Source organism: Pomacea canaliculata, linkage group LG7 (genome assembly GCF_003073045.1).
Source record: "Pomacea canaliculata isolate SZHN2017 linkage group LG7, ASM307304v1, whole genome shotgun sequence".
Classification (NCBI taxonomy): Eukaryota; Metazoa; Mollusca; class Gastropoda; order Architaenioglossa; family Ampullariidae; genus Pomacea; species Pomacea canaliculata.
Window position 1 is genome coordinate 9,647,450 of NC_037596.1, and position 20,113 is coordinate 9,667,562.

The window sequence follows — 20,113 nt, forward strand, 5'->3', positions numbered from 1 at the left end:
TCAAACTTTATGCTAAAATATTGATATGACGTTTGAATAACGGAGTCGTGTTGGTATTTCAGCGTAACTAGTTGTTCATCCAGACGTTCGTAGTTGATGAAGACTCGAGCATATAATATATGATACTTTAAATAATTATTTGCCCTCAATATTCATGCTGTCAAAATATATGCTCCAAGAAAAATGTATGTTTCTTTGCCGCGAATATAAGTGAGCAAATACAAGTGACTATCCTTTTATTAAAAAATTAGACAGGATAGACCAAATATAAAAATATCTCGCCTAGTCCGAGTAAGTCTTAAGTTGACCGTCTCCTCCCTGATGTACTATAAGACACATGGTCGTCTACAGTACACACAATAAAAGGACTTCCAGCACATGACAATGTTTTAGGTTTCTTAGATGTGAGACAAGATATGCAAAATAAAACTAAAGAGCTGTCATGACAAAATAACTATTCTAACTTCATAGTTCAGTCGAAACAGCTGACACTTGCAATTTCTCCTGGACGAGTAAGCACTGCCTATGACACTTGACACACTTAACAGACCAAGAAACAATGTTTGCGACACATGACACGTCCTGTGAAGGAACTGTTGAGTGAGAGAATAGAACAAACATTTCCAGTGGTAAATAAGTGTTTTAATTGTGCTAATGTATGGTGCAAATAGTAGAGAAGACATGAACCCTTAAGGAGAGACGCAACGACAGTGTCAGAGAAAGGAATCGGCGTCTGATGGGGTTTGCGAGAGATTTAACGTGACATTTTATATTTGTTTTTATGAATGCAATTTATGGCTCTAAGAAAGTGATTGATAATGTTATGTAGGCGACTTTATTTCTGTAAGACATAAATTATCAAGTGTTCCTGTACGTTTCTAAAAAAAATAACGCAATAAATACAAATACCATTTATAGGTCAAACTTCAGAACTTGAATTACATATTTTAGTTTTGAAAGATAACGATGATTAACATCGATGTGTAACTGTTTTATGCTCTGTAGAGTTTAAAGCAAAACTATCGGAATAAATTAAAACAGTTCAATATCATCAACGATAATAATAACAACAATAATAACTCACCGATGTAGCTGAGCCCACAGAAGGACATTTCTTCATTTGAAAAACACAACACGGTTTTGTTTACATACTTCTCGTTGTCATATATCTCTGTGTTGTTGACAGCATCAATGCTCAGGTATGTTAAATTAGGGTCAATAAAAGCTGTCTGAAATGTTTTTCTTGAAACTCCGTTTGCGTCGCAATTGTTTCTGTAACATATTGCTTCAAACCAGTACGGTCTACAAAACATGCACGGGCATTGTGATATTTCCCAGTAGATTTTTCCTTCAGCCTCACAGGTGAAATTAGTGATTTCTCCAGCTGCTATTTCTTGAAGGCCGTCACTTCCACATGGTGACATTTTTAAACCTGTAAAATGTGTACAATAGACAGAAATACATATACTATACAATAACAATGAGCCAGCCTACGAAACAATTTCGAAAAAAACAATTTATCTACACGAAAAGCCTGTGTGTAGAAATAAACTTAAGGGAAGAAAATACATTGGGAACAAGTATGAGGCGTCAGTGCAGCCACATTTTCAGTCGTGTGTTGTCGAGTGCTGCTGGCAAACTAAGACCATGACAAAGGTACACAGAGCAGAACAAATACACAACTCTATACGTTAACCTCTATCAGCACCTAATGTAAGGAAAATGTAAATTATTCGAACTATTTATGCATGTGTTACAATGAGTCAAAAAACGTAAATACTTCTTTTGGTTGAAGAGTGGGAACTGAGTAAATGAGATATAAATATAAGTAATGGGTTAGGAACGGACACGCGAGCATTAAAATGAACTTGACTACCTTACCTCTGACGATGGGCAGGTATAAAAGAGGAAAGGCACCTGTAGCCCACAATAACCACATGGTACATCGTTCTCCTGTTTTCATGATAGTTCAGTTTGAAGATTTATTATTCGGGCTATGGACATGAATAGCTGCCGAACAGCCACCTTCAGAGTTGTTTTTTGACTTGCCTTGGATGTACACTTGTCAGGTTTCTCATTGCATGGAATTACTAGAAACTGCAAAATATAGAGAAGTTCTGATTTCCTGAAATTTCTTGTTCATTAGTTAATTCTTAATCCTAGGCAAGACTGACTAGTTCATTCCTTCTGGAATATACAGCTAAGAACTTTTGAACGTATAATTATCAACCGTGAGAGAAGTTATTTTCATGTATGTGTTGACAGTAACGTCTGCATTTTTTCTTTGTCAGAAAATTATCAGTACAGTGATACCTCGGTTCTCGAACATAATTCGTTCCGGAAGACGTCGAAAACCAAATTGTTCCGAAACCGAAGCAATGAAACCCATAAGAAATAGATGGAAACTGGAATTAATTCGTTCCCAAGCCCCAGAAAAATGCTAATTACTGGCCTAATTTGTATCAATAATATGTAGAAAAACAACGAGTCTCACAAAAAATAAGGAAATAAAGTGTATTTATACTAAAACAAAACAAAAAACAAACAAAAAACATGTACAGTACAGTAAATTGTGTTTCATTTACATGTACCTGTACCAAACTTTTATGGCAGTGAGGGAATGAATGTGGAGGGAGGAGTGAAGCGGGATGGTATTTGTTTGAAACAAAAAGGGGAGGTCCTCTTCAATAAAAACAGAGGGTAACATGCTCTTCGACGGTGTTTCTGTTTCTCTGTATCTTTTGCTGAGGAGAATCAGAAATCTTGCTCTGCAGTTGCTTGGTCTGATTTCTTTACTTGGAAAAATTGATCAACTTGTTTGCTGTTTTTTTCTCCTTTGCAAAATTATTGCGGAAAGTGGACGTAACATTGTCATTAAAAATGTTAACTGTTTCTACTTGCACCACTTTATCAGGGTTGATGTTATTCAAAACAAAATTTGCGGATTATTCTGCCCTTGATTTTGACACACATTTCATGACTCTCTCCACAAAAACGTGACTCTCTCTCTCTGCACTCACACTGATGACGCAAGCAATGCGCTGGGCCCAATGAACGACATCGGTTCGCTCATCTCGGCCGTTCGGGATGTATCGAGTTCCAAAATATTGTTCGAATTCCAAGACAAGATTAATTTTCTCGAATTTCCTGGTCGAATACCGATTTGGTCGAAAGTCAAGGCGTTCGAGAACCGAGGTATCACTGTACTTTATTTAATTTTATGTGGTTACCAAACAAATGTTTAACCATGAACATGGTGACATGACAATCAGCAAGACGATCCCCATGAGTTAGTGGAACGTGTCATATTCTTGAGCTCATCACAACCCAGGAGGACGCTATTAATTTTTTTCTCTCACCTGTAAATTTTAAAGCAACCAGCAAAATGACTTCTGATAGCAAAGTTTATTGCTTATAAGCTCAAGGAAATAATTTTTAAACAACTCAACGACAGCACACACACACACACAACATATATACACACACTAATGGAAAGCTTTCAGTTGTAAAAGATGGCAAAAAGAAGGAAAAATGACTTTTATTTATTAAATACAAAAACGCAGCAACATCTAATGAGCAATGTCATTTCAACAACATGATTATTGATTTGATATCATATTTACAAAGGTAAGAAAAGTTGTAGTCAAGACTTCAAACTTCTCTTGTTGGTGAACCTCGCATAGACAACTTAAATGTACACTTATTTACATTTTGTGATCAAACAAAAAAGCAGCAAGTCGTGGTTATAAAATCACAAGAACAAAACAACAACACCACAACATACTGACAACGTATTGTGGCAGATCTCATATAAATTGTCTCCGGAAGCAGGTAATGTCTATATCAGAGTCACTCTCAGGTTTCAGTAATTTTCAGCAAAGGAGTAACCTTGTGTAATAAGAAGTTGCATATCCATGCTTTGAGCTTCTCAGTGTTTTCACAAATCGATTGGATGTTAGATAACAAAATAGATAAAAGAGGTTGATTAAAGGGAGGTAATTTATTTACACAACATACAAAGGTCAGACAGGTATCTACTAAATTATGGATTCTCTCTTGGGTATAAAAACACAGTATTGCCAAGCTACAGTTACAGTTTCCAAGACAACAAAAAAGAAATAAGCTAGTTTATACTATAAAGTGTCAACAACAACCACCGCCACCACAACACTTTGTCTGTGAACACATAATGTCACACAGACACATTTCCCATTATCTTAAAATTAACACTTGCTCATCTCTGTCATTCATAACACAGTAAAGCTCTACTGGAGATATTGAGTCTTGGTTCACACTCTAGCACCTTTCCCCTTCAATATCAATTCACTGTAGAGAATTGTAAAAAAATTAAAAATCCTATTTTCTGTACAATAATCACATCAATGTAACATTTCCTCTACAACCATGCATAGCAAAAGCACATTTGAACAAATTTTCAGTTGGGATGGACTCAAAAAGACTGGTTAAAAATGAAAAGAATCCGGGGTTTGTGCAAGTCCCACGGTCCAACTTTCTGAAAGACAAAAGAAAGGATGAGGGAACTGATATCTTTTTGTATCTCCCGATGTCTTCTTTCGTTACCGGAATTCGTTTTGATGTGTGCTTTGGTCGTTCTTGCCGCTGGATGTGATGTCTTCTTACTTCTCAGTGGCAGATTCTTATGACCAGGAGACATCGTTGTTTAGGAAAACAAACTGATAAAGTTTCATGGCAGGATCAAGACAATTCCTAAAGAAAAAGCCACATTTTCTAAGGTTGATCCTTTGACTAGAACGTCAGGAGGAGCAACTAACGGTTAATAACCTTAATCACAATTAACGTGCACTGCTTGCTGAGTTGCCTCCCCTCACACTGAACATGATACTTAACACAACAAAATAGACTTAAGCTTACTGCAAAAATTGATATGTGCTTTCCATGGAATCAAATATAAAATGATTAAATAGTAACATGGTAATTGAGCAAATATATTAATACTTTTTTTCAAAATATTGATCTTTTACAGGAATAAATTTATTCGTGTTTGGTTTTTCTAAAAACTTTCTTCTCTCTCATAATCACTAACCATTATACAGTGATAATCCTTACTGCCATGAAGTTTTACAGTGCAGAATAATACTTTTCACTAGATGTGACTAAAATTCTTTGTATAAAGTAATAAATAACTTGTTTAAGGTTTCAAACTTAGGAAATATAAGTTTTAACTAACTTTTCTCGTTTAATACTTTTTAAAAGTCACATGGCCAGCAGAGACATCTTGAAGACTAGAATAAATGCAAAAAAAAACCTGAATCAGCTCTGGGAAAACCAATGTCATGCCATCAATCATCTTAAAACTTGGGTTTGCAGCTATAATGCCCTAAGAACTCAAATACTTTCCCGCAAAAGCATCGTGTGTATGTGGATCATAATGATCATAATAAAACCAAGAGTTGTCTCTCTTTTAAGAAGGGCCTTAATTAAGTATTTACTAGGACAAAAGTTCAGAACTATAATGACTGCATGAACTTATCATATTCAATGTTCATTTCTTAATATTTAAGATGCATACTCCAATCTTCATTGTTTTTTCCCAAATTCAGATGCTTGAAAAACAGCCACCCTAAGATCAAAAAGACAGTCAGTAGCATTAACCCTGAAATACACTGATTATTAAATGAAACACTATTTCATCTAGCTGTGGAACGAGGTGGGAAAACTTTGATTAATTAATTAAGAAATGTTTAATGCCATTATATTAATGCCATATAGCACCAGTGAAGTACAGCGATAAAGTAAGGCACGTCTGTGCGAATATTTAGTTCATTGATAGTTCGTTAGATGTCAACGTGTCTAATGTCCTGTGAGTGGAATAGAATTCCCAAATAATAACTACTGTAATCCTAACACTCTAACCTTGTGTCAACCAAAGTCAAGTGAGGAGTCTTGGCTAGGAAGACCTAGAAATACTGTATAAAACATTATCTGAGTAAAACGTTCAGTAATGTCAACTTCAACAGTAGATACAAAATGTTTAACGATATGTAAAATGAATGCCATGAATGGCTGAGATTTACCGACATCAGCAACTTTTAAATAGTGTTATAACGGGACAACACAGACTAGCATATGCTCCTATATATACAGAGGTTTGTAGACAATAAGATTATTAATAATTATAAATATTAATTAGAACACTGTGGTATGCTTAGTTTTTGTGAGGAGACGAAGGATTGGCGGATGGGATGAGAGCCCGGGTGGAGCTGAATTTCTTAAATCGGTGTAAATATTACATTAGTGTGTTTACGAAGGTTGATAGAGAAAAGTTAGAAGTACAGTGGAGAATCGAACACCTGCTCGAGAGCCGATATCATCAGCACTAGCAACGATGAAATAATGAGGGCTCATGTAGCCAAATTCATTAAAACCCGCAAATTTAAATTGGATATCTAGGGGTTTCAATATCATTAGAACTGATGTTCTGTATCAATAGACTTTACCTGGAGTATTGATCAAGCTGTGTTATAATGTTCTTGTCCTCATAAATGCAACGATAGGTCATAAACTTTATAAATTATTACATTGACAGAAAAATAGGCATGACAACAATCTAAGCACTATATAATTTTGGTTGTGGATGGGCTTTATACAAACAATTAATTAATGATTTCTTACCTACCATAAACTATTTCCAGATTAAAAAATGCCCTATTTTCTATATACATAATAGTTTGTGTGAATGGTTTTCCTAGAGATTCATTTTTTCAAGGACAATTTAGGGTAAAAAACTGACTGCACAGAGTTAAGAAGTACCTTTTTGAGCACAAAATTTACATATGCTGTGTTTAGTAGGTGGTACGTATTCCAATGTTGTAAAGGAAGTATTAGGACAACAAGTAGACTTCATTAACTATGAAGTTCTGGTTTGTGTTTGTCATCATTCATTTCATCTGGTGGTTGAAGCATTTTGCAGAGTTCCTTTTCTTTCAATTCCATATCGGATCTGAAAAAGGCATAAACATATATGATTAACTCACCTTAAATGAAGTAACTTATCATGTCTAATCAAACCAAATATATAAAAACTGAAAAACGTACGTATGCCTCGTTAAGAGTTCTAGTGAGAGATGGTCTTCACATATGTGTGTGGTAGGAAATAGTATTATACAGAATGTCTCTAGGCATTACCAAGCAGAAGAGAGCACACATATTGTGATCACAAACAAATCATGATGATGCAAAGCCAAAAAAAATTAAAAACTGTAGTAATAATAATTGAAAATATATCATATGCATTAGAGAATGCATATCTCTAACAGACTTACTGGTCTTTATAAAAAAAAAAAAAACAGCAAAAAGAAATCTTGGTGGAATACACATTCAATACCCAAGGCTAATTTTAACAGATGCAACAATAAATGAATAAATAAATAATAAAGAAAGAAAGAAAATAAAAAGAAAAAGACTGAAATACTTCCAGGTTAGTTAAACGGTACCCAGCTCCATACCCCACTCTAATCTGTTCTATTTGGCCCGTACCCGTTACATCAGACTGGATAGTAGATGTGATGCCACCTATCGCTGTCAGGTGCACTTACAGTTACACTAGGTTCTGTTCTTTTTCTATACAATTTCTTTCTTTTACCAGAACGAAAAAAGGGAAAAAAGCAATACAGAATAAAAGAAGTGGATGCCGAGAGAACAAGAGAGGAGGGGAGGATAAATAAGCTAGAGATGGAGAAATACAAAGCTATAAAGCGAAGAAAGACAAAGTAATAAATTATACATACCTATTAATTTTTATGGAAGCTGCAACAAAAAAAAAAACCATGGAAAATTTTGAAAGTAAATTGGTGATCACTTTTTTCACCTACTTGCTTTTTCTATCCTTAATTTTTTATGCAATTTTTTCCAACCCAATGGAAAGTAGAATTAACTTGCAACTTCTTCAACTCATGAAAGTTCCTAGATTTTACAATCAGTCACTAAAATGCAAATTGACTGGCTGAATGAGGTACATGTAATAGGAAAAAATATTAGGCTATTTACTTCAAAGAAAATGTATTGTTGATAGCCTTAAGGCAAACGACAACCATTTATTAGCTGGTCTAGGAGTACTCAGTAAAGCTAATGAATGCCTTCCAAACTCTGATTATAGAAAAAAGTACTCTGAAAATCAGTTTTTAGCTTCATAGTACCATCATAAACATTAATGTTATAAATACCTCTAAGGAATATCGACGTATATATATATATATACACATTATTTTGACTTGAAAAACTATGCTTACACCGACGATTGCGACGATGCCTGAAGAATAATGCAATGACTATTATCAATATTATCAGAACTACAGCTGTTGAAATGATTCCTCCAATCATAGCTGGACTAGCTGGCTGATCACTGTCATGAATTTCGACTTTCCGATGATCTGAAAACAATTGAAAACTTGAAAGTTATTTGAAAATAACTGTATTTGGCAATCTAGCTTTCTTGAATATGCCTTCCATCCTTCCTTGGTTTTTTAATAGGATTTTTGTTTGTTTTTGTTTGTTTGTTTCATTCTTTCTTTCACACTTACGAGCGCATGTCCCATTCTCTTACACACACACATATGCAAACCCAGATACAACAAACAAAAGCTCACCTTCTTTACTGAGTTCCTCAATAACAGTTGTAGTGTTAAATTTCTTGGTATCAGTAGTTATCTGATTATCAGCTGAAAATAGCAGAGATGGTGTTATTTTAAACTATCTGGTTTCTTTATCATTTTTTTTTTCAAGTTTATGCACATTCACACATATGCAGCAAAATATTTGTTCCTTAACTCTGCCATGCTTCACATAAAAGTTGATACAGAATTCTTGGAAAAGAATAAGTTTGTATTATCCATAAGACAGCTGTAGTACATTATCATTGTTCATCTTTTTGAAAAGAGTGTGCTTTAAATAGATTTTGTTTAATATATATAATGACATAAACATTTATTTTATACATAGATATGAAATAATAAATAAAAAAATCATTAGTTAGAAAGTGTATCCTTCCAGGACAATAAATGCTAATTGTCACGCACTAAAAACCATAATTTATGATGAATAAAAAATGTATAATAAATAAAAACGTATGATGATGGAAATAACATTAAACTGTTTAAAGAATTTTGCAAAAGTGTATAATTTAGAAAAGTGTGAGTAATTTAAATGTCGTTGCAACAATTCCATGTCTTTTTCATTATGATGAATTATTTCTATGTGGTCTGCCTGCTCTCATTTATTCAAATTATGTGTGTGTGGGTGAGTGTGTTCGTGCTCGCAGAAACAGATCAGCAGAGCTTACTGATTTACCTACCAAAACGCATAATTCTGCAGCTCTCGTTAACACGTGTATTTAAGGGCTTTTCTGGTAAAATGCAGGTTTTACATTCAAGATGTCCTCTCTGATCACGTGTGCTGTTGGCCAGGTAGGAAAAGCTGAAGGTGATGATGTCGCCTTCAATGTTGCTACACCAGCAGCTACCTGGGCTGTGCTGGGCTTCAGACATGCATGGCTGTCTTGGGTCATAGTTGATTATACATAGCGCCCTTGTTTGTAAATAAATGGTTCTCTCAAATCTGACTGAGGAGGACAGTGAGAGGCATTTGGCTTCACTGACAGCAGTTCTGTTTACTCTGCATGTGACAATATTTTCTCCATTTTTAAATCTGTGTGGACATTGGAAATCAATGCCAAGAGACCAAGCTGTAACAATAAAAATAATTACATTCTAGTTAGGTTATAGGATTATCAATTAAACAAAAAATAATGGAGCGTGCACGGGAGCACACACACATACAAGCGCAAACACATATCGGAATTTTCCGAAAATATCACAGGTGGCGTGATCACGCTACATTATTTTTAATTATCGGAATTTCCCGAAAATGTCACCTGTGGGGTGAGCGAAATTTGAACTCGCGAAAAAGCTTTTATCTAAGGGCAAGTAAGAAAAGCAAAGCATCCTAACAATTTGTAATCATACCTAGCAAGCTACCTAGATGTGAATGCACTTACAATTTCTTTTTGTATATATAGATATATATTAATATTAATTTATGAACATGGAATCAAGGTAAATACATCAGGAGCACACTAGCTCACACATACAGTGTCTGTACTAAGTACATTGCTGAGGATGTAGATGAAAATATACTCTTAGCTATTTGACACCACAGTCTAGATTATTGCTTAATGAACAGATGCTTTCTGTGGTGTGCTCGCATGAAAAAAATATAATGTTGATGGCTGACATTACATAAAGCGAAAGAAATACAGAAAATGAATGATCCCGAGGTTAGCACTTTTCTGTGAAGTGCTAGTAATTTGTGACTTATCTTGGAGGCGAAGTAATTATTTTTTCTTGCACTACGTGATTGTCATTCAAAACATGTCAAGCATGAAGTTGCTATAAACCTCTTACATATTCATACGCAATTACTAATTACCGGCTTAGCTACATGCTGATTTTTACCGAGGAATAAAAGAACTACAGCAGTCGAAGCAATAATTTAGTTGGTTACATGCATATTTAATCACTTGAGACTAAAATAAAAGAGAAACCAAACCTTGTTTTGCGAAATAAAAAGAGAGAAATACGAAGAGATAATTCATCTGTGCTGGCAACATGGTGCTGTAGCATGTGGCGTGAATGCCGCGTGATGTTATATAGTCAGGTGAAAATTCCCATAATGCTACTGGACTAGTGGTGCGATAATACACAAATATCTTCGCTAGTATTGGAATTTCCCGACTGAGTCAATCGTCTGGTGATTGTACAATTTTGTTATCGACTTTATCAAAGATTGTTAAAATTGTCTATGTGCTTGGTGCGATGATGCGTAAAAATAAACATTTCTCCTGCTGACCAGCAACTATATTGGGACTATAGTCTCCTCCATTGAGAGCTAGTCATCTCTTGTGGTGCAATAATTAGGACACAGTGACCAAGAGGCTTGCCCTAGATTTGTCCATGTTGTCCAGGGAAACATTTTCTTACAACATTTTTATTTCAGGGCATAGCTGGAGACTTGTATGGCCTCGTAATTAAGATTCCTATCACTTTCTCATTCCAGATTATTTTTCCAACCAGCAAAGGCCACAATAACGAAACCTGCATCCTTTCAGTCAGTACCCTCCACCCATTAACTTCTATAGTTGTCATGTCAAGAATATAGAAAGTCTAGTAGTCTAGTTTCAGTAGCACTGACATCGTTGACAATAAGGATGTGTGAGAGGGAAACTTTTCTGTTTCGTGAGGATGATAAAATGCCAACCGAAACATCTCACCGGATGTGAGTGAATTAAGAATATTGTGAATCTTCTAGCATGAAAGTAGAGAAAGAGAGAATTTCATAACTTCACTGACAGCTGTCACATCCCAAGTTGCAACAATGTTCACAAGTTGCACACATTCTTTTGGAAACATTAACATGTTGATGATGGGTATCTCCTTATTTTGGTTTAGTTTAGCCCCAGCAGAAGGTAAGAAACGTATTTGCTCTGTTATCTAGATTGTAATTTCTTGTAAAATAATATCGTCTGTATTCTTCGCTTTTTAATCTCAATTATAATTTTTTATTCATCCTTATTCATGTATTGCACTATTGTATCAGTGCATCTACATTGGCTTGGTGGTGTGTGTCTGTTAAGAGAGGGAGAGAGAGGAAGTTAGTGATAGACTGAAAGCAAAAATTTGGTGATAATCTTATCAATACATATCATCATAAATTTATAAATATAGAATATTAAATATTTTTAATTTCAAATTTTACAGGTGTAAACATCCAACCGTGTAATGATGACGGCTTCGTAGAAGTACTGGCAGGACAAAAGACTCTGATTACATGCAGGGCTGAAGGACGAGTGGTGTGGAGACTTACAGTTGGGTTACATAATTTTAGCCAGTACTTCCCGTTGGCAGAATGTACAGAACACGTTTGTAATAGTTCGGGATACTTTACCGAAATATTTCAAGCGAAAGTTCTAGACCCTCACAATAAAACGATTTCCATTAACGCTGGGAACACATCCATCAGTAGTAATATTATACTTGTCAACAGTATTCTGGAATGTGTTCATAATGCTGGAACTTTCAACGCAGAATCATCTACCTGTGTGATCAACTATGTTTGTGAGTAGTCTTTGTTAATTTATGGCAGACTGATTATGTACATGCTGCTGCTCTGGGTGTGTGTGTTTCTGAAAGAGGAAGAAAACCTTACTGGATACAATTTAGACACTTTCAAACGATTAGAAGACCAGATATCGATTCCTAAGTAAAATTAAATCAATAATACCATAAGAAAACAGAAAAATTAGAAATGGAAAACTTCACACTACATCATAAAGAACAAAGCGATAAATTAAGTATTTTAATTTCGTTCATAGCATAAACCAAAGAAGAGACTCAACATTTTGATTCTAATATTTAGAAATATATCATTTATTTTCATATACAATAAGAATCGCAGAAAGTTTGAAACATCCTGATGTTTCTCAAGAAATAATTGTGATGACTCTATCGACCTCGCTCACTAACCTGTATACAATACTTTTAAATTGAATTCAGTCTAATTTAAAATAGACTATAGACCCTAATGCTTCAAAGTTTATATTTATATTATTTAAAGTTATAAATAATAGCATACATCAAAACAAAAAGCTAGATAATATAGGCAGTGTCGAACAAGTACTGTTGCTGTATAATTAAACCAGAATAAAGGTGAAGCAAATTTAGTGAGTTATTTATTTATTTCAAATTAATATGTTGTAACCGATGCGAATATTCACCGTCGAAATATGCAAAACATTGTTTTGTTCTTATTATTTACACTCTTTCTTGAGTTTTTGTTGTTGTTGAAACATTCGATCCTACACAGTTCCATCAGAAAATGTGTCATGCAACGCAGTCACAACCTCTTGGAATGTCCACGTGTCATGTGTCATCGGCAGTGTGTTCTCTTCGAGGAAAATGTACGAGTGTCACCTTTATCGTCTTAAAAGCTCGGTAAGATTTTTAAAGAAAACTAAACGCAGTCTGAACTTAATGTGTTGTCTACTTTGATCACAACCTAACACACCTACAGTAAAAGTAACCAGAATAACTTACACAACTGAAGTTCACAAACAGATATTTATATCGACATTTAAAGCTCTACTTCATTTTCTCTTTCAGCTTCTCTTTTTTTCATTCAATGACTATCTTGAATATTTTACAAAGATCACGATATCCCCCTATTTTCTAGTTTTCTAATAATCTTTGTCGTTTTCAACATTATTAACATTTTTGCCATTGACATACTGATTGTTTCAAAGATGGAGAGCTTGCAGTCTGTGACCATGGTGACGTCACCAACCAAAGAGAGGGTCACGACAGGTGAAGTGAAGGTGTCAGGCTCCTGTCAGTTCATCTTAACACTTTCAGAAGAAGCAGACTTCTTTGTGGCTGTCTCACCAGGCGACCGTAGCTACTCTGTCAAATTTCCAGCTCATGACAAAAAGATAGATGAAACTAAAGGTAATATTCTACTTGCCGCAATACGTTTCTAAGTTTAGCATTTAAAAAGAAAAAGTGTACAGGGTTGTACGAATTACAACCTGTTTCGCTCACGAGACAGTCAAAGCTTGAACGAAAAAAAGTGAAGCCCCGATTAGATCCCATTTACTTGGAATACGAAACTATATTAGACCAATAAAAATAAAAATTTATGAGCTATTATATACTTTTCAACCTCACGTTTATGCTAATCACCAAAACCTCTTAAATTACAACAGAAAAAAAAACAATTTGTTAATGTCTTGAAAACAAAGACTGAGCTTAGTAATTAATAATTCTGAATATGAGAAAAAAGAGAATAGAATTAAATAGTGTTTAATGACTACATTTACTCTCAAGAGACTGTTTTGGGTTAGAGGTAATTCTGTTTTTGTGCTTAGTACAAACGGCCTATATGACTATATGGCTATCATAAAGATAACAATTTAAAGTTGCTATTTCCTACTCAAACAGCGGGGAAGGTTTCCTAATTTCCGTGTTTAAAGCAACATAAGTACTTGCCTGCTGATCAAGATCATAAACCAATTTAAGTTTCGTTCGCTACGATTGGTGGATTCGTAAGTCCTGTGCTAAATAATACAGGACTTACATGTCCAAAAAAAAAGGGAAACATTTCTAGAGAGCAGCAAAGAATGTGTTGACACAGTCCTCCCAAGATGCTCTCTACACAAGTCACGGCCCTGAGCTTCAGGGAAAGGTTAATGTAGTTCTTCTACATTTTAACTACGAGACTGTGACAGCTGGAAGCTCTCAAGATTCACTGAGAACCATTGTAACAGCTGGAAGCGAGAATGAACAACATCGACAACAAGCTGAGTGAAAACTCGTACTTAGCTGCTGATGACAAATGTAAGATGATCTTGTTTTCAAGAAAACATTTTAAGATATTTTGTAAGAAATATCATGATATAAAAACTTAATTTAGAAGTAAAATGAATACACCTAAAGTCATTTTGCATGGATAATAAAATTACCCTATGCAAAAATGATATTGTTTCTCTTTCTTTATGTGCTTATTATCCTTCCCTTCTTACTTGCCATTTTTTAAAATTCTAATTATTATTAGTGACAGCTATCTGTCCTTTATTTATTGCCAAGACAAGAACTTAAAACACCACGTTTTTCTGCTTACTTGTCAGTGAGCTGTCTGCAAAGAGCTGGTCACGTGACATCAGTACCAAGGAGAGGCATTATACCAGGTTGTCAGAGGTAAGTAATCCTTTTACCTTCAGTCTTATATCAGGCTTAAGGCCTCAAGAAAATGTGCACATGTGAAATTTATTTTTCTAGTCTGTTGACAAGTTTTCTAGTCTGTTGAAAAGTACTTACCAGTGACATCCTTTGCTTTTGGAGGCAGTTGTGTAAAAAGCATTTATTTTAAAAAAAATAGTCACACTGACAGCCAAAAGCGCTATAAATAATATAAATACTCCTTTGTGAACTTTTCAGGTTTTTTGACATGATGGCTCGGAATGATCAAGTTTCGAAGCACAAGAACAGAACTGAACGTTGGTATCCTACCCTGTACCACACCAAAGCTGAGACTGGTTTGTATGCCCAACAATAAACGGCAGTAAAGAAGTTGGACGTTTAGATATCATGGATATCTGTGATGATGTAGAACTTTGTTTCACTCAGTAAATGACTCACGTGGAAGGAAAAACAATTAGTATTGTAGTCTGACTATGTGGGGCAATGCCAATGAAAACATTATAAACTTTATCCATGACCAATGAAACGCTCACACATCTAGAAACATTTCTATTTTACACCAATTTTGCACAGAGTCTTTCAAGTCAATTTTTATATCAAAAGTGTACAGCAAGAAAAAAACTCACTCAAAAACAACAATAAAAAACAACAAAATAACAATTAAACAGTCTCCATATAAACATAATATTTTTTTCCTTGTACACAACCTTTGATTGGACTGAGATGTCGTGATATTTTATGAATCTATTTCAAAATGTTATATTCGTAATTGCGGACATTTTTTAAAATTTATTCCTTAGATTGTAACGGGTTTTCTTGGCTTCAAAAGCCGTTGTGTGGAGGTAAAAGGACGCTACATCATTAAATCAAAATAAATCTTGTTAACGTTTAACTGTGGCTTGCTAACTACTAATGAATATTAAGCAGCACTTTGTGAACTTCAAGGAAGTTAAAGTGGGTTTATTGTTTAGAGAAACTGCTCATTTTGAAATAATTGAAATCTGACTTCTGGTAAATAGGCGTAAGTGCTTATGAGAGGTGAACAGGCGGAATACTCTACTCATAAATAAACGACATTACATGAACTTAAAATGTTATTCAGAAACTCATCACACATAGAGATGAACCTGGTTTTTTTTTAGGAACCCTTCTTTATGACAAGGGTTAAGTTAGCTTGAAAGGGAAGTTAACTTATTGTCCATTATTTCGGTTTCAAGAACAAGGTTTGTCGATATTCTGTGAACTATAAACTATAAATTCTATAAACTATATTTCTCCACATAAGTAGTCTCAGGGGAAGAGGGCTGATTTCTCCTGATAATTTTAGTCGATTGTGAAATTTCACGGTGGACATCAATATTCCTTAACAAACTTCTGTATATGAGTTTGATTATCTTCCTCATTAGATTGTTGGATGGTATTACTGGGTTACTAATTTGCTTCCTAGTTTTTGAGGTTTGCAGCACGCCATGATCTCTATACAGGATCCAAGTTTTCCTAATATTTCGCTAAGGTTTTTAAGGTATTACATTACTGAGCGATGTAGGTTCTTCTAAATTTCTATAATGAAAGTTCATTTGCAATCTATGCGAGATTTTACGCTTGTGTTAGTCATTTTAACATTGGGAGGTATTATGTCCTACCCGTATTAAATGGAATAAAGATGATGTTCTTACATATGAGTAAGAACATACAAAAACTATTTTACACATGAGTAAAAACAGAAGTGGACTATTGTTCTTACATTTCTGATCTTCCAATGGGCATTTTACATCACGAAAGAAGCCACAAGTTCTATGGAGCATTGGCTATATGCACGTCATCATAACAAATCCTCATCGTCAAACTTTACCATTCCTTTTCTGAGCTAAATTATAGGAAGATATTATCAGTGTCTTTCGTGGTCTTATTCTAATCCTGTTTAGAGATATGTTCACAGATAATCCCTTTTCTTGAAAAGGCTTAGCCCATCTAAAACGGATGAGCAAACTCTTACAGTTGATCTTAAGGAGTTTACCCGCCAGTCCATTCGTTGATCACGTGACAAACAGTTTCTGAGCTGGTGTCCTTCAGTTAAGTTTTATTATGTACCTTCCAATAAAATGTCAATGACAAATCATTTTTTCTTAATCTAGATATAATTTTTTTCTTTACATATTTTCTGCTTTTATTGCCGGCATTGTCAGAGCCCTCTTTTTCGGAAACTTTGATCGCAGTTTTTGAACACCTTTTGCCCTTGTTACTTTAACCTTTTAATCTCATACAAAGGGTTCAAAAGCTATTAGCAGCAGGTGCTTGGTGCTTCCTTCAAATCCCAAAAGAGCCGAGATTTTCGTAAACCTGCACACGGAACAGTTCTGATTTCGAAAAAAAATTCACACTGAATCCAAATTACATTGATTAATAAAGGTTCCGGAGCAAAACGGCTACAATTTGGTTTCAGTACAGGGTTTGGAGAAGACGACAATGGCCGTGACAAGTTAATGATTAGACTTTGGTGATAAATGCAATATACAAGTATTAATATCTTGTTATATTTCCACAAGAGGCATAAAGACTTATGAGGGTAGAGATATGAACCTCATTACTCAACCAATAATTTGATATTAGACCTACCTCTTCATATCTTTGATTTTCGTGAGAGGTGATTTTTGACTTTCAGTAAATTTCGTAATTTTTCGCCAAATTTGTCACCATTTCTTTTCCTTACCTGCTATGTTTGTCGTATTGGAATGTAAGCTCTCGACATTTTAACACAATATATTTGAAAGAAACTATATTCTTTTGAAAACGTAGCACGCTTGTTGATTTTTTTCTGTTAATACAGATTTTGTTGTGCTAAGTGATGGGAAACACATACATAATTTCCCATTGGCATTGGCACTCTCAGCTCTGTAGCAAGCTGGCATTAGATTATTCTTGGTGTCCACCTTGCACACCTAAGCACGATAGCCGTGAGCTTTACCTCTGACCTTATCCACAACAGCGTATGCTACTTCATCTTCTGGTGGGAGTTTTGGCTCAGCATCTAAACATCACAATTTACTTGTCTGAGCTCCGAAAAAACTGATTCCTAATGTAGATTCCCTTTAATCACCTTCCCTTAACCTTTAAAGTTAAGGCATCCTGTATTTTCTTCTTTCATTTTCCGATGTGTCACGTGGTAAAGTATCTCACCTGCTGAGTGAGGAGCTTGATTCACTCAGTAGAGTGCAAGGTGGGATACATTCGTTGCTTTTGGTACTTCAACTGTAATCTGGGAAATACTGCTTTTCCCGTCAGGTGACCAATATTATATAACTGCTTTGCTCAAAATATTTATTTATAACATGGGAGATACTTACTATGTATCTTGAGCGCTGAAAGCATGCTTTTTTGGTAAGAGTGATAATGCACTTTATAATTATTATTACTATTATTATTATTAGTAGTAGTAGTAGTAGTTATTATTATTATCATTAAACTGTGCAAAGCAGTTTCAACAAGATGAAGAAGCAAATTTGGAGTTTGATCTTCAATTAAATCATAAACCGTCTAAAATGTCAAATAACAAGAAATGACATAAATAAATAAATAAATATACGACAGCTTGCTGTAAATCTTCGATAGAAGATAATGTTCATACAAACTCATGGTCGAGGATTCAACAGTTGACATACTAAGCACAACAAAGCAGAGATTATAATTATGCATTTTTGCGTTTGTTTAACAAATGTAGGATCTGATTAACAACAGTCTATGATACAATAGTATGTGCTTGCATGAAATCATTGGTTTGCAAGACATTGGGCTATAAAGTATCTACTCATTGGCTGATAATGCCCATGAGAGGAGTTGTTCTGATATCGACTGTTTCGGTGTTTGTATTCGGCATCTCTCTCAACTTAACGGTATCTTTGCATGACTTTAGTGCTGCATAGACAGACATCTTCAAAGATCACACCGTGAGAATATTTATATAGTATCTACACTGTTGGCTTCAGATTAATTAAACAGCCTTAAACACTCCTACCACGCACGTGCACACACACACACAGATTAAAGCTTTTCGAGACAATCTCGATTGCATGAACATTTCCAGATCGTCTAAACATTGAAACTGATATCGTATACCGGACCTCTACAACTAAAATATACTTATTTTTTAGAGATGGATATTCGGTGCAGTTTACAATCATGAAATTGTAACAAATCACCAATTTGTGTCCTACATGATGCGAGAGTTTTTTGTTATTCACAAATAAGGTTTGCAATCAGTGCATTTGACAGGGAGCTCAACCTTGTTGCTCTTAATTATTAACAAAGCCTCCAGGGATGAGATGTTTTTGTTAAATAAGCATAGTGTTGCATGTGTTGTACGAATACTCTGATTAGATTTCAGAGCTTAATTTTTCTATTGAATTTTTTGTCATCTGCAGTTTGATGTGCTTGTGTATACATGCCCATTACATGATCAGCAGCTTGACTTTAAATAATCAAGGTGCTTTTAATTTTAAAAAATTGAAAAAAATTGCTTTTGCATAATTTTGCCAAAATGTATTTTAAGCAAATTTTACATTTTATCTACGTATACTGTGGATGACAGAATTTAACTTCCAAAGGTGGTCTCGTTTCTCTCGTCTAATAATGAGAGACAATGACCAAAACATACTAAATTGTTGTAACAAAATCTGGATCATACATCGTCAGATTGTTGTTTTCATACATCCATGATGAAAGGGTGTTGACCTCAAGTGTTGTTTTGTTTGTGAAGTCTAGCTCTCCGTATATCAGGCCATCAGCATTCCTACGAACTCATCTAGATGACTGTAAGTCATCAAACATTACACATATATGAAGAGGAGTTAAAGAAAAGTAATCAAACCTCTTTGTGTGATGTGTTTCGAGACAGTTTCGTTTCGTTTCATTTTTCGTCAACTACACTAATGAGAAAAATTATTTCTCTGTTGCTGTATCTGTGTGCATAATTAGGAACTTACAGAGGGAGAAGGTGTGCACACAGAGCAACAAACAAAACTGAACTTGTATAAGCTGGTTTTACTGATGACATATCTTTACAATCGAAGTAGCAGCGCCAGTAATTCCCTTTATGAACTTGATTGTAGGAGCTGGTCTAAACAAGTCAGGACTGAAGAATTATTCTCTCAAATTCTAGCACTAGACTTAGTCCCAGTTTCCGTGCATAAAATTGTTTATGAATTTTTGGCTAAATTTATCATAAGGGAGCTTTTATTGCGAAAGAAAAAAATACTAATACTTTTGTAGTAGATGATAGTTGATTTCTCAAATGCGTTTGATGTCAGTAGATCATTGTATCTGTAGGAATT

General features: G+C 34.7%; 1 protein-coding gene and 1 long non-coding RNA gene across 3 annotated transcripts; one reads left to right on the forward strand and one right to left on the reverse strand.

Moving 5' to 3' along the window:
- Positions 1–6,143: 6,143 nt before the first annotated feature.
- LOC112569556 lies at positions 6,144–8,699 on the reverse strand. The gene is made up of 4 exons (XR_003100459.1): positions 8,628–8,699; positions 8,271–8,411; positions 7,770–7,788; positions 6,144–6,982 (listed from the first exon to the last, which is right to left on the reverse strand). It is a non-coding gene; the product is annotated as an uncharacterized LOC112569556 (long non-coding RNA).
- A 2,167-nt stretch (positions 8,700–10,866) lies between these two features.
- LOC112568874 lies at positions 10,867–19,286 on the forward strand. 2 transcript variants are annotated; one of them, XR_003100228.1, is made up of 6 exons: positions 10,867–11,500; positions 11,793–12,149; positions 12,898–13,025; positions 13,334–14,423; positions 14,714–14,783; positions 15,024–19,286. XR_003100228.1 is itself a non-coding variant. In XM_025246388.1 (4 exons), exons 1-4 carry the CDS (start codon positions 11,410–11,412, stop codon positions 13,565–13,567), a joined length of 810 nt encoding a protein of 269 aa, XP_025102173.1. In that variant the 5' UTR covers positions 10,874–11,409; the 3' UTR covers positions 13,568–13,648. The 2 variants fall into 2 exon arrangements, 1 of the variants encoding a protein (XP_025102173.1); XM_025246388.1 differs by lacking the exons at positions 14,714–14,783; positions 15,024–19,286 and having other exon boundaries at positions 10,874–11,500; positions 13,334–13,648.
- The last annotated feature ends 827 nt before the right edge of the window (positions 19,287–20,113 follow it).